General features: G+C 38.9%; 1 protein-coding gene across 8 annotated transcripts in view; it reads right to left on the bottom strand.

Annotated features, from left to right (window-relative positions):
• Nucleotides 1-2,989: 2,989 nt before the first annotated feature.
• Nucleotides 2,990-14,553, bottom strand: part of SPATS2L (spermatogenesis associated serine rich 2 like) — a 76,272-nt gene continuing 64,708 nt past the window's right edge. For all 8 annotated transcript variants that reach the window (XM_053982688.1, XM_053982683.1, XM_053982691.1 and 5 more), the window contains 5 exons: nt 12,679-12,737; nt 9,780-9,889; nt 9,164-9,266; nt 6,146-6,366; nt 2,990-4,334 (listed from right to left, as the gene is read on the bottom strand). In XM_053982688.1, coding sequence (XP_053838663.1) covers nt 3,939-4,334; nt 6,146-6,366; nt 9,164-9,266; nt 9,780-9,889; nt 12,679-12,737 — 889 coding nt within the window. In that variant the 3' untranslated portion in view covers nt 2,990-3,938. The remainder of the gene's footprint in view (nt 4,335-6,145; nt 6,367-9,163; nt 9,267-9,779; nt 9,890-12,678; nt 12,738-14,553) is intronic.

Raw genomic sequence — 14,553 nt, 5'->3', positions numbered from 1 at the left:
TATATGGAAGACCAGCTGACCTTTACATTATTTAAGCTAGTGTTTTTTCTTTAAAAATAAACCTGAATATCAACAATCCCTATCTCAACAAAAAAAAAGTTTCACTGAACAAAGGACAAAGCAGAAATCATGGAAGGATACTAAGATAATGTACTCTTAATATTCTTTGAACATGCAATTCATCAAGACTAAGTTTGTGAAATTTGTTTTTCATAATAATCTGACTGAAAAGCAGTTTTTAATACTTCGGTGTGATTTCTACTTCACTATTTATTCAACGGCTGAGCACTTTACCATGCACCTTAAAATCTTTTTATAAGGCTGTCTAAAGCTGATTTCTTTCAATTTTTGAATTTAGAAAGCTTCTATAAACATGAAATCAGAGAACATAATTTAAGTGAGAAAAGACATACAATAAAAAGCTTTGAGAATTCCTACAGGACTTTATGAGTTTGTACTACCTCAGTGTTCACTTAATTATTTTGGTAGCACAGTATTTTTTGAGTAACATTTGTGTCATTTGCATTACAGCAGCATTAATGAGTCTTCTCTTTGTCATGGACATACTAGCTTGTGGTTAAAAGAACCAAAAACAACCCCCTTGAATTTCACTAGATGAAATGAGAAAGTGGCTGTGGTGAAAAAGGTAAAGAAAGAAGGACTCGATTTTATTTATTTATTTTCAGTTGGATGGGGTGCAAACATGGCCTTTTAACTTATCTAATTAGGCATTTCCAGCATGTTTTTTATATCATAGAATCTTGTTCACTTTTGATTAACTGCTAAGAGTAATATTGAAGCACTTTATGATAGATGGATAGCATTAACCTTCATGGTGACTGGAACTAGATGCACTCTCAAGTAGTCTGACAATGGTTTACTTTAAGTCTTTGCAAAATTATAAATCATTATAGGAGAGATCATGTTAAAAAAAAGAAACAAAAAAACCCAACACATGTTCAGCAAGTTATTCCAATTCTAGAATCACTGGGTTTTCTTTTAAGGAGACATTTTCAAGCACATTAAGTGTTGGGTTTTTTATCTTTTCTTTTTTCCCAAACATGGTTAACTAATATAAGTTTTCCAAAGAGCTTGACAGCATTAAGTTACCTTCACTTTTTAGTTTTGCAGCTGGGTTTGTGGCTGTGGTTTTGTGGTTTGTGGTTTTGCAGCTGGTTTTATTTTTCTGGGTTCTGCCCTTACTCTGAATTTAATCGTACACGAAAGATAAACAGATTCAACCTGCTTTAAAATACTGCCCCTTTAAGATGTGTTTCCACTTCTGGAAGAGCACAAAGCGCAGTGGGAATTCCATATTTGTGTTTGAGTGAGGCCAAACAGCTGTTTTTGCTTTGCTAATTGAGGGGACTTTTTATAAAAAAGGACTGGCCTGAAAAGGAAGCCTTGCCCTGCCATAAATTCCTTCACTGTCCCACAACAAGTCCCTTAAAAGGAAAGTTGCAGATCGTTGTCCCTGTAATGAGAATATAAAAACAGAGCTCTCTTTAACATGGGTCCAAGAGCTTTTGGCTACTTGGTAACTACCATGAACAGTAAAACACTGCTAGATATTGGCAGATATAAATCCAAGAATAGAGACACACATGAAATGAAAGATGAAGATTCTGACAGAGTATCAGAGCACAGCCACATAATGCGGTTAAAATGTGCATTGGAATAACCTTTCCAAACCAGTACAGATACTAGACAAAATTTTGTGTGTTAAAACTGCAGCATTCCCAGAAGCTGCCCTCTCCTCAGCCTAACCAAAACCATATACAGCTCTTTAACAAAAAAGATGTCTTTACATCATCAGAGAAAAGAGAAATGCTATCTCTCACCTGTTAGTCCTGGATCTTTCACATACTCACATACTGAGCCTCCAGTACATCAAAGCTTGGCTGGTACTGAAGAGCACAAGGTGGTCCTGTTGTGCTGATTGTGTTACAGATTTTATTTATCTGCAGAAGGTCACTTGTGAGAAACTGACTTAAGGAATAAAGTAATTTTCAATAATGCAATAATCAAGTGTAGCTGCTATAAGGAAGGAATAAATGCTATTACAGGCAAGTTAGATTTTCTTTTTTTTTTTTAGGAAGGATTACAAGAACAGACACATTTCACAACTTACATATGGATAATATAAGAAATTCCTGTGTAATATCTGCATGGAATTTGTAATTAAATCTCTTAGAGTGAGGTTACAGTGAATCTGTAAGGCAGCAGATAAATTTTGAAAAGCTAGCTATCTGATGGGTATGCATAACAGAGATTCTGAAATTTCAATTCCATCTACTCCAAAACATTCAGCTTAAAAGTGTGACAAAGTAATTAACTAGGATAATAGCAGTGCTTGCAGTGCTAAGAAAGCCAATGTCTACCTACATGTTTATTTTTCTTTCACTTGAATTACCACTCTTCCAGATGACGATGAGTTACTGGCCTTTTAAAATCAGGTTTTACCAATAGTCACATGTGGGACACTGTATATATAAAGAAAAATCAAAATATGGGAATGCACTTTGCTCTTCCCTTGGAGATTATTTTTCAAGGGCCCCGGGGGGAGTAATCCAGTCAGTACTAAGGAAGTGTACAGTCAGAGAACAGAAATTAGGCAGAGGAAATTGGTAAAAAGCAATAGTGAACAATCACCTAGGTGTAAACTTTTAAAGCTACTCAAGTGTCCTCCTGCTCTCACTGACCTTTACACCTTTCTGAGTCTGACACTTAGGCCAGCAGGTCACTTGATGCCAGCTCTGGATTTTGAGACCTTACCATGTTACAACAGTAACTTACTGTAAAATGTGCTCAGCATGGAGGTGGCTCTCATGGCAAGGCTGTTTTCTGCACTGTGGCATTAGAATCAAGCTAGAAGCAAAAGCCTAGTCCAGTCCAAACTCAGCTGAAAGCCTCCCACTGATACCAGTTCCACTACGCAAATTTGAATAAGAGCACAAGGTTAGGCACTGCAAAGCAGCAAACACCAGAGTATTTTAGAAAGAAGATTTTAATTATTTGGAAGAAACAGGTTTTCTGAAATACAGACTCAGAACATAAAGACTAAGTAGTTTATTAGTCATAGCTCTTGTTATGGACAGATGGTTCCTACAGCAAAAATATAGAAAAATAATTTGAATTCAAGTCTAGAAGACCTGTAACTTTTCATATGCAAAAAATAAATCCAACTAGTCATAGAAAAGTGGCTGATAAGGATGGAGAACAGGGCTGTGCATCTGAATAGCCATTACTATATACATTCCAAACTTAAATGAGTGTATTTCCTCAGCCTCATAAAAATAGTTTGTCCATGAAAAATAACAATATGTAATACATTTAATACAATTTATACTTGAATTTAAAGATCTCAGATTATGGAATAAGCTAAAATCAAATGAACTTTGCTTTTTCAACTCTTCTTGTACAGAACAATACTCTCTGTGTAGATAGTGTACATGCATGTACGTGTATACACGCACAGAAAGAAAGAGGTGTATAGAGATTTGCTGAAAAATTCTACAAGATTATTTGATTTCATTGCAGACCATAGCATACAGACTTCCTGGGATCCTTCTAACACAGGCTGTTCTATGAAATAATAATGTTGACTGATATAACCACATATCTACAATAGGTTTTTGCTATTATGAATTTAATTTCCAATTTATCTTTCCAATGTAGATTTCATTTTTCTAAGAAGTAAATGCTGCTTTGGTAAGATTCCGTACAGTCATGACAAAATAAATGCAAAATTATTGGGGAAAGCCTTGAAAGTATGATTCAATTTTGATAATTAGTAAGTAATAAAGATACCAACAAGTTTTAAGCAGCAAAAGATTTAAAAGACTATGTTCTGACTTATTTTCTTCACCAACAAGCTTTTCAAGCAACAAACTAAAATGAAGAGATTGAATTTCTCTGCCAGCCATCACTGCGACATTTTAAGCCACCAAAGTCACAGCTGGCACTGAAAGAACAGTGGCATCAGCAGAGACCTCCATCCTTGCAGGACATAAATTGCATTGTGACACCCTGCCAACGCTGCCTTGGAAAGGCCTGTGCTCTGCGGTGTCCGGTGTGTGATGCTTCCGTCGGGACTTCTCCGCATGCGTCGGATTCTCTGTGGTCCTTGCAGTTGTAGACTGCTCTTGATTTTTCATAGCTCCTTTATTTTTAGATCGAAAGCTGTTATGCTGCTGTCTTCTGTGTTCAGACTTGGAGCCACTCTTGGTATTTTGATCTGCCTCATTACTGGCACCTTGTGACTTATGAGATCCATTGAGCCGCATGTTTTGGTGCTGTGGGTTGAATCTCCGTCTCTGGCTAGAAGGCCCATTCTACCCAGAAAGAAATCAGATAACTGTTATGTTGTCTGAATCCTTCCAACAGGCCAAGAAACACAGCAGTCAAAATTAACAGTGTTACTGTTAGGAGGGAACAGGAGAGGGAAAACACTAAAAAGTTTTGATTTGTTACCAGAGTCTCTTTATAATACCTATAACCAGAACTACAAATCCCATACTACATCTGAGTAGCATGGAGAATACAGATGGCAGGTTCATCACTGATGCCAAATTAAAATCGGCCATGATTCAAGAGAATACAGAAAAGGGGATGAAATTCTAGACAACTCAACAGCAGTTGTTGAGAAAAGGGATCTGCAGGTTCTGGTCAAGAGAAGTTAAATATGAGTCAGCAGTGCCCTGGCAGCCAGGAGGGCCAAGTGCGTCCTGTGGGGCATCAAGCACAGCATCTCCACCTGGGCAAGGGAGGAGATTGTCCTGCTCTGCGCTGAGGCGGCCTCACCTCGAGTGCTGGGGGCAGTTTTGGGTGCCATGATATAGGAAAGACATGAAACTATCAGAAAGTGTCCAAAGGAGGGCCATGAAGATAGTGAAGGGCCTTGAGGAGAAGCCGTGTGAGGAGTGGCTGAGGTCACTTGGTCTGTTCAGCCTGGAGGAGACCTCACTGCAGTCACAGCTTCCTTGTGAGGGGAAGAGGAGGGGCAGGCACTGATCTTTTCTTTCTGGTGACCAGTGACAGGACCAGAGGGAATGGCCTGAAGCTGGGTCAGGGGAGGTTTAGGTTGTGTATCAGGGAAAAGTTCTTTACCCAGAGGGTGGCTGAGCACTGGAACAGGTTCCCCAGGGAAGTGGTCACACCCTGACAAAGCTCAAGAAGTGGCTGGACAATGCTCTGAGGCACAGGGTGGGATTCTTGGGGTGTCTTATGCAGGGCCAGGAATGGGACTCAGGATACTTTGTGATTCTCTGAGCAGTTAAGAAGTACTGAAGAACTTAATACTGACTTATTCCAAAATCATGACTATTGCTTTCCTAGTAAAGCGTTGTACAAGTACTACAGTATGACTACAGAAGAACAGACAGTCACATGTAAATTGAAGTCAAGTGAAGAATCCTCATTGTGGAAGACATATCCATTGTGGTATTTTGCTCAGAGGATGCTTTGATTCTTAGTGGGAAGTGGATGAATTACTTCTATTTGCATGCCTGACAGGACAGGTGATTCCATACGTTATGCACTGTGTTACATTTCCCTCCAGGCATCTACTTGAGCCTAAAATCCCTACTGGGACAAAATTCAGACCAAACTTTAGTGGCAGCTCTACCTGAGAACAATAGTATAGGAACATTCTAAGGTGCTATTACAACAAAATATAATTCATGTATGTATCATATATATAAAATGCTACCAATATAGCACAATATTATAACCTGTATTATAGAGCTTCTGAAATAATATGCTTTTAAACCTGGCAGGCTTCTGCTTTCAAAGGGTATCTAATAATTGTGCTTCAACAGCACATCAGCTGACCATTTGTCAAGGACTAAATGTTTCTCCTCCATAGCAGTTAGCTATAATGGAGGAGTTTTCTCTTTCACTTTATAGCTGCCACTAGACACTTCTAAACAGACAGCTGTCTTTACTCATATGGTATTTCTACTTTGTATGTTCACAATGACTTGAAAATAAACCTGGAAAATATATGCTTACTATCCTCAAAAATTATTTATTAAATATAGACCACAAACCAGTATTTGATTTTGTATTAACAACTTTCAGTGCTGTATTTTTCTGAAAGTTTTGAAGTAATTTAGTTCAGTTCATGACTGATTTGACATCTTACCTGCTTATTTGTTGGGACTCCTTGAGAAGATGATTCTGTAGGATTGGAAGACGGATAACTTTGTACTTTACTGCTGGCTGTTTTATTATCAGAGTTCTTGGCATTACTAGAGGACTTTCGGTTGTGCGTATTTTGCTTGCCAGTTGTTGCATGTGAGGTCATTGAAGAGAGCAGTAAACTACATGGTGTTCTTGAGGAATAGTTGTTCTTTGGGTGAGAAACTGTTAAAAAAGGCATTATGTGTTATCAGTTAAATGATCAACATCTAAACCAAAGGCTATATTCTTACCCTGCTTACAGTTAATTTTGGAAGCATTGTTTCAGTCTCACCTTAAATAATGAAGTAAGCTAACTTAAGCTAACTATTGAAGTAACTTGGTTGAAGTCACTCCATAGTGTTCTACACCTGTAAGTCTGCCTCACTGCAAAGCACTTCTGGAGATAGAAGACCCAATGTGGTGGCACTGCATTAAAACTGGAAGGAGCCTGGCAGAAGGCCAGGCTTTTGGCATCCAAGAGAACTTTACTTATTCCTCTCTAAAGGAAATGGGTAAAAAAGGTTCTTCTGTATCATGGGTAGCTATAAAAACTGGAACTGAATGTAATGCACTAATCCACTTTATGCAGACCACAGCAGTCTGCACCATCAGGAACTGCTGCTGTCCATCTCAGTATATTCCTACTCTCTACTTCTCCATTTTGAGGTGGCCTAATTTACTAAGCACTGTCATGTTTGGATATGAAATGCACCCAAAATATCCTTGATTCCTCTCTGCATTTCTTCAAGCTGCCTTTGCAAAATGGCCCCCAAGCAGTCTTGAAGAGGATTCTGAGGCTAATTAAGTTCTTGATCTTAATTTGCTGTCCTGATTTTTCTGATTATGGAATTTTTCTGTTTCCTTCTGGTACAGATGACAAATTTGAGGCTCACTCCAGAGAGACACCTGTTGTTTTTATCTAAGAGGTACTTCTATTTTTTCACTTCTAGTACACAGAAAGAAGATGAGGAATCATTTTAGTAACTAAGCATCATCTGTAAGGTTTTCTGAGGATCTTAGTCACTTACACCAACAGCTACTTCTCCCACTAGGTGTCCTCTTCAGAAAAACAATGCAATGATCTGCACATTGAACTGAATTTTCTGTCCTGAGTTCAATGAGGCCAACCATCCCTGAATTCTATTAATTCTCTCTCATCTAAAACAGACTGCTGCACATGGAAGCCCATATATAAACCCAGATGCTTGTCATAAAAATGTATTTTTAACAAAAAAGATGTACAAGGAAAGGATACTGGGCATTCTGATATACGCCAATCCGATTTTTTTTTCTTCCTGTTCTTCATTTTTAGTATATGCTGTCTGTGATCTCCTCATGCTAGAACATTCCTTTCTTTGCACAAGTTCTGTGGGTTCGATTATTGCTTTTGTTAAAGCCCTTAAGAGTGGCTGTTCTTAGCTATTGGACTTGTATAATCTCTTGTTTGAGGGGTATTTGCAGCTTCTAGCAGGGTATGGGTCTCAGTGAAAGACGATGCTAGGAGAAACATCATTTGCACTGAAAAGCTCTTGTCAAACACACCAATCATCACAAGTTGCTAAGGTCACTGAGGGCAGGTATGAGCAAAGTTCTTCAGACACTCAGTGCACTATCAGTCATTTCTAGGATGATATTGCTCCCCTGCTAATAGCTGCTCTTCTGACTTCACTGACCTGATTTAAACAGGCCTGCATCAAACTATGCTTATGTAATGCTTTACTGAAATGAGGTATAAATAATTAACTTGCAGAATTAACTGCAGCTGGAAGTTATTTAGGAAAGTAGTTCAGTGAGTTTTAAGAAATGGTCTCTGGTTGTATCAATAGCAGCTGTGGTATTATTAGTCAAGACAATCTTTATGGAATTTTCAATCTCTTCTGCTTCAGGGTATTAGATAGGGTCTATGAGGTGATTGCAAACAATTAGATGCATTACTAGGAAGTTTGTGTCTTCCTCTGAAACATCCTGGGTTGGTTTCATTGAGACACAGGATATGGGGTTAGATGGAACTTCAAAGTGCTCTGCAAAAGCAATTCTTATGGTCTAATGAGTTAAACTGGTTATGCCTCCAAGCAGTCAGTTCTTTAGCTGTGCAGTCAGAAGCTTGTATTGGTAGACCATGTAGTACTTTCTCTGCTTCCTACTTTTAGGAACTACTTGAACACATGAATTATTTTCCTTCTACAAAGATGCACTTGTTCAGTATTGTTTTACCAGTTTTCCCTTGAATGGAATACCACAGGACACAGTAACATACTGGGCAAACCCTTATATCATTTACTTTGTTTTAGGGGGAAAAAAAGCATGACATAGATGAGAAATAGGCTCCTATTTTGAAACAGGGACATATATTTGAAGCAAAAAATGTGAACTTGAATTTCCAAGCAGAAGGGCAGATGATTTAGAAACAGAAGCTTGGAGAAAAAGAGGCTGAGGGGAGACCCTACTGCTCTCTACAAGTACCTAAAAGGAGGTTGTAGCAAGGTGGGATCAATCTTTTCCAACCTTAGTGATCCTGTCATTTGGGACTCTAGATGGCTCCTGAAAAACCCAGTGAATACTGTTAAAAAGCTGGGGAGTTACTTCTTAGCAGGAGAGATCTGAATTAGTCTCATAACATAATGCTCAAACACAGAAGCTTCCAATTTACTATTTATATATAAATTACTGAATTTGTGTATTCCCTAGAGTTGGGATCCTGTTCAGATTGAAAACTCCAACTTATCTGAGTAATACCTCGAAATCTCTGACAAAGATGGTACTGTGCACCTGCAGATGGAGTGTGCAGCCCAGGCACAGTGAGTCTAACATGTTGCAAACTGTTAAGTTGACTTGTGTGTGTTCAGCAGTCCTGCTGCATCCAGAGACACTAATCATATTGGGCTTGCTTCACACTCACACACTGGCAGCACATGTGCTGTCAGCTCTGCTGAACAGATATGTTTTGAGAAACTCAGTGAGAGGGATCATCAGCACTTACTTTCTCCACAGAGCTGAATCTGGGTCTTCAGCTGCTCTGTATCACAGGAAAATCGGGCAGACCTGCCCAGCTCTTCATCGTATTTCCGTTCACTCACGAAGTGCTGTAACAACAGACATGTTAACAGTGATTCTGAGCAAAAAACTGTATGGAGGGTGAAAGAACCAATCAATACTTAAATTCACTTTAAGGCTCAACCTGCCCTGTCCACAAGATCTCTGTGCGGAACCAAGTATTTTCCCATCCTCACTAAATTACATCTCACAGCCCAGTGATGGGTGGATCACTCTCACTCTTGGGAAGTGGGTCATTTCAGCAGAGAATGTATGTTTGATCACTGAAGCTGAAGCTATCAGGTTTACTTGCTGAGTCTAAATGATACACAAACAGCAAAACTCCCCACTGTTACACTTAGGAGGGGATAGCTTACACTTCACTGATAGCATCTGTACACTGCTCAGAGGTGCTACAATGCTTTAAGAAGCTACACTTTCCCTATGGAAAACTATTTACCCCATGGCCCATAGCAGGAATAAACAGCCTGGGCATGTTAATGTGACAACTCTTGGCATTTCTGCAAATGGCTAAAATACCCAAACAGAAGTGAATGCCTGACCTTAATTTCAGCCCTGAGTTCAGAGAGTTGTGCTTCAGCCATCTGACTGGCTAGGTCTGCCAGTCTCTTCAGCTCCTCTGCTTTCTTCTGCCGAGCAGTCAGGATTTCCACTGCCAAATACCAATAGTCAGTCATTAATTCTAGGAAGGTAAATTGCTCTGTAATTTATTAGTCTTTGGGCATTAACATGGTACATCCCATGTGACACAAACACATGGACCACTGACTTCAACTGGATTTGCAATATGATACTTGCACAGATTAAGTTGATCAGTATATTTCACTGAACTGCCTGATTTTGAAAAAGATCTGAAAATGGGATAGCTGTCAGAAAAAGTTAAACCAATCCTCCAACATTCAGTGAATAGGGGCAAAGACATGTTGTTTTGAGTTTTCTAGTGCTTTATTTGGAAGCATAAAAACAGGGAGCCTTCCAGAGACATGGAAAGAAGCGTTACATTGAGTCACCAGCCTGTTTCTGAAGACATGCTGTATTTGATTTACACAGGGGAATTTCACTTCCTCTGAAAAAAACCTGTTCATATACAGTTTATGTTAAAGTCATTGGCATTGCAATTTTGCTTTTGCATATGGAATATACATATTTGCCATTTCATCAGCAAAAGAGCATTGAAGAAAAACAGTCTTTATGAAAAAAATACTAAATATTCATTACTGCCTGTCTTGTATACTCTATGTAAGGAAGGGATGAGTAGTTATATTCTTATAGGGAAACATTAATCATAAACCACGAAGCAATGGTCTAACTTGTACACAAGATAATATGACATTACAATTTTGGTGGAAATATATGCAAACTATTACCACAATGGTGACTCAGAGTAAAAGCAACAACTGATTAACTGGCTGATGGGATCAGTACTTATGGCAGAGAGGAATCAACATCTAAATGTAAAATAGTAACTATCATAGTCTTTTGTCTTGAACTTACACATACAGTCAGGGGGAGTGGTACTTAATGTAAATTATCCTAAGGACGAGGACTCCATTATAGCAGTAGAGATTTTGGCTTCTTTACCTTCTTTTTGCCACAAATTTCCACAGCACACTTGACAAGTCATGTAACCAGCCTATACTTTTTAATGCTATTTTTAAAGGTGACAATTAATGATATTTCACAATTTGTTTCTCAACCCATTATAATTTATTTAATCAGATAACACCTTCTTTTGAAAGCATTGTAGAGTCAATAAATAGCTGGGGCTGGAAGTGACCTTTAAAGGTCTCTAGTCCAACCCCTTGCAATCAGCAGGGGCATCTTCAGTAGATGGGGATGCTCAGAGCTTGACCTTGAATGCTTCCAGGGATGAAGATCTCCCCTCCTCTGAGAAACCTTTTCCAATGTTTCACTGAGTACAACATGGTCCAGCAGGCACAGGGAGACACAGCTGCACCTGTACAGCTGTGTGGGAGCAAACAAACTGTGCAACTGTAGAGGAGTGTGTGTCACACATGGCAGGGAAAGCAGAGGGTGGTACAGTTCCTTTAGCCCTGCTAGTAAATCTGTGCCTACATTATTACTTATGCTAAGAACAGCTGCTGTCTTCCCAGCTGATCTTTTCAATTTCATTTTTTGTAGAATATGGTCCACGAGAGTGAGAAAATTTTATCACGTTAAATGAACAGTTTACCAGGTGCTTACCTTGTCCAATAGTTCTGGTTACTGTTTATTCTAGGTAATGCTAATATTGTTCCTCCCCAAGATCAATATCCTCTTTGCTAAAGTGACTACCCAGACGATATGATCTCATCTCATACTGGCATTTATTTCCATGAGATGCCAGACAAATACCCATGTTTTAAAAAAAACCTGAAATTATCATATTTGGAATTTTTCCTAGTGTTGACATTAAGAATAAGATCACCCACTGTAAAACAGTCCTTGAGTGCAGCAAAGAGATATGAAAAGAAATAATATTCCAAATCTTGGTTAGCATGTTACAGTCCTGTAACAACTTTCTGCCTAAGTTTCTGAAGGCACTTTACAGCCTACAGCAGCCTTGAGAGACAACAGAAACCACACTGCTGGAGACAGGTACTGGGCCATCCACCACCATGCGTGGAGCTGACAGGGAAATGGGAACAGAACACACCATGTGCAAATGCAGCACTTTGCATGCTGGTAGGTAGGAATTAGGTTTACTTTCTACAAAAGTTCCTGTTACTGGCCAAGATTAATGAAGGGGCCCTATAATACCATCAGCCCCGGACAGTGGATTTCCAAAATGTGGATTTATTTGTGCAGGTAGGTCTTAAAACTGTGTCTGCTGATCAGTGGGCATTCTACCATTGGTTTTCCAGAATATTATATACATGAAAATGTAAAAACCAGAGACAACATGAAAGCCTGGAATCAGATTGACTCCCACAGATTATTAAGAAAACAGACTCCAGTGAAGATCTGTTTTTTTTTTTTTTTTAAATTTTCTAATTCATAAGCTTCATCACTGTCCCTTAAAGCTATGCAAGGCAACACAATAACCTACTCCCCTACTCCCTAATTCCAGTATTCTAACTTATGTAGGTAATATAAGCAAGCAAAAAGTGATTGATAAATGGAAACAAAGTAATTAAATAACCATAGAAATGAGGAAAAAAGAGTGGTCAAAAAGCTCTGATAGGTAAGTTGAAGGAGTGAGTAACTCAAATCTAATTCCATATCACCTTTTGGTTTACCTTAATTTCATAATACTGAAATTTTGATGCACCATCCTCATAGAAACTACCATGGCACATCAAAGCCTTTTCTGCCTACATATATAGAGTGAAAGAGGATGGAATGGTGCTAACCAAATTTATGGATTGTGTTATTTTCTGCCAAACAAAACAACTGTTTCAACAGCATTCCAAAATTTCCCTGTGTATTTTTTTTACTTACTGGCTTCTTCTTTAACTTTATCAATTTCTGCCATTAATGACACTTCTTTGTCTACGATGCTAAAAAAGAAAAAGAAGAAAAAAATTTATTTAATTCATGCTGGAACTCCATCAAAATCAAAAGCTGTAACTACACACAGACTTCAGACATTAAAATGGGCAGTTTTGAAGTGAGTAAGACTTAAAAAATTGAAGCTGAAGAAATACCTAGACAAGCCAGCCATAAAAAATTAGTGATAATGAGTGTGTGCTGCTTTACACAAACATCTCACTGGCCTTCCCACATATCTGCACAGATGTGGAAATCAGCCTCATTCAGCACAACAATCCTCAAATGACTAAACAGTCTGTTTCCTAATTAAGCCAGATACGCCATTGCTGCTACCCAAATCAATGCAGCTTAGGTCTTGGCACAAAACTAAGAATGAAACAAAATTAAAGACGTGTGGAATGAGATCTTTTTCTTCCTTAGAGATATTTTTGCAAAATATGTCAGGGTAAACAAGAAAATGGTGTGTGATGTAAATAAGCATTAAAGTATCTCCATAATAGAAGTCAGCTTCCTTACACCCTATTCCCTCCAGGACTGGGAAGGAGTTTTTCCGCTTTTACCTGGCCTTCCTAAAGGAACTGTGTGCCTCTCCTTTTACAAAAGCTTGGTGTGCAATCCCTGACAGTGCTTATAAGCTGTCAGAGTGCAACTGATCAGGTGGGTCTGCTGAGAGCAGACAGGACATGTGCTAAGTTGGTCCCATTATGAACACAGTGACACTGTCCAGTGGAGTAACATCCTGCAGAATGCTTTCCAGGGGACAGTGCTCTGGTGTGCCATTCTGTTTTCCTCTCACTAGAGTATTCTTAAAGTTAAGTTCACATTTAATTAAACACCACCAATGTTAGTGTTTGTGTTTGCATAAGTGAGTAAATTCAAGCAGCTGTGGGGAGGGAAATTGCAAAAAGTAGGTCAAACACCAGGAGTACATCTAGTTATGCACTCAAAGGAAGAGTGGAGCTCTCAACCCTGTTAGTAAAATCAACCTTAAACATTAGCTTTTGGACCCAGTGAAGACACTGAGTTAGTTATATGTGAACAGGCTTCTACTGAATGAAGATATTTCAGAAACTTAAAACCCAAATTTTTGTCTAGAACATTCTTAGCAAGAAAGGGAAGACCCTGCAGAGTTCAGTGGGCAGTAAAGAGAGACAGAAACTTAGAGAAATACTGACAGGTCCTTAACTAAAACAGGGAAAGATTGGTGAGCAGGCAGCGTGGGGAACACATGACAAACATACAGCTGACAACCAAACATTCACCAGCTACAACACATTCATGTGCCATTCATCCTTCCTTGAAATCTTCCAACCAACCTCACACAGGAGGTTTGCAACAGAAGCTCTGCAGACTTCTGTCCTTGAGTTCTCCCAGTCTACCATGCCCCCTGGACAGGAGGAGACCTTTACACTGCCTCCCAGTAGCCAACAAGAGGGACAGGAGGTTGGCTGATGGCAAAGGTTGCAGCCAGACAACACAAACGCAGTATAACACATTTTTTTGTTTCATACACAGAAACAAGACTACAATTATTGTTTTAGCTTGTCAGATCAATTTAGTGTGACCTACACACCAGAGGAAATAAAACAGCAGGGGTTTTTTAGGGTAGAGCAAATCAGTTAAGAGGTAGTGACAATGGAAAGATATGATTGTTCCAATTGGCATTCCATCTCCAGGCATAAGCATTAAGCTTGAACACCAAATAAGCAGGTGATGATTCCAGCTTGCTAATCCTAAATAGTCATAGCTTCTCAGAATTAATCTATTTTCAATTAGCTTTTGTAACTACACGGTTTAATAAACTTCCTTGACTTTCACAACAGG

The sequence above is a fragment of the Vidua macroura genome, chromosome 7 (genome assembly GCF_024509145.1).
Source record: "Vidua macroura isolate BioBank_ID:100142 chromosome 7, ASM2450914v1, whole genome shotgun sequence".
Lineage (NCBI taxonomy): Eukaryota > Metazoa > Chordata > Aves > Passeriformes > Viduidae > Vidua > Vidua macroura.
Note: the sequence above shows the minus strand (reverse complement) of the source record. Positions and strands in the feature narration are given on the sequence as shown.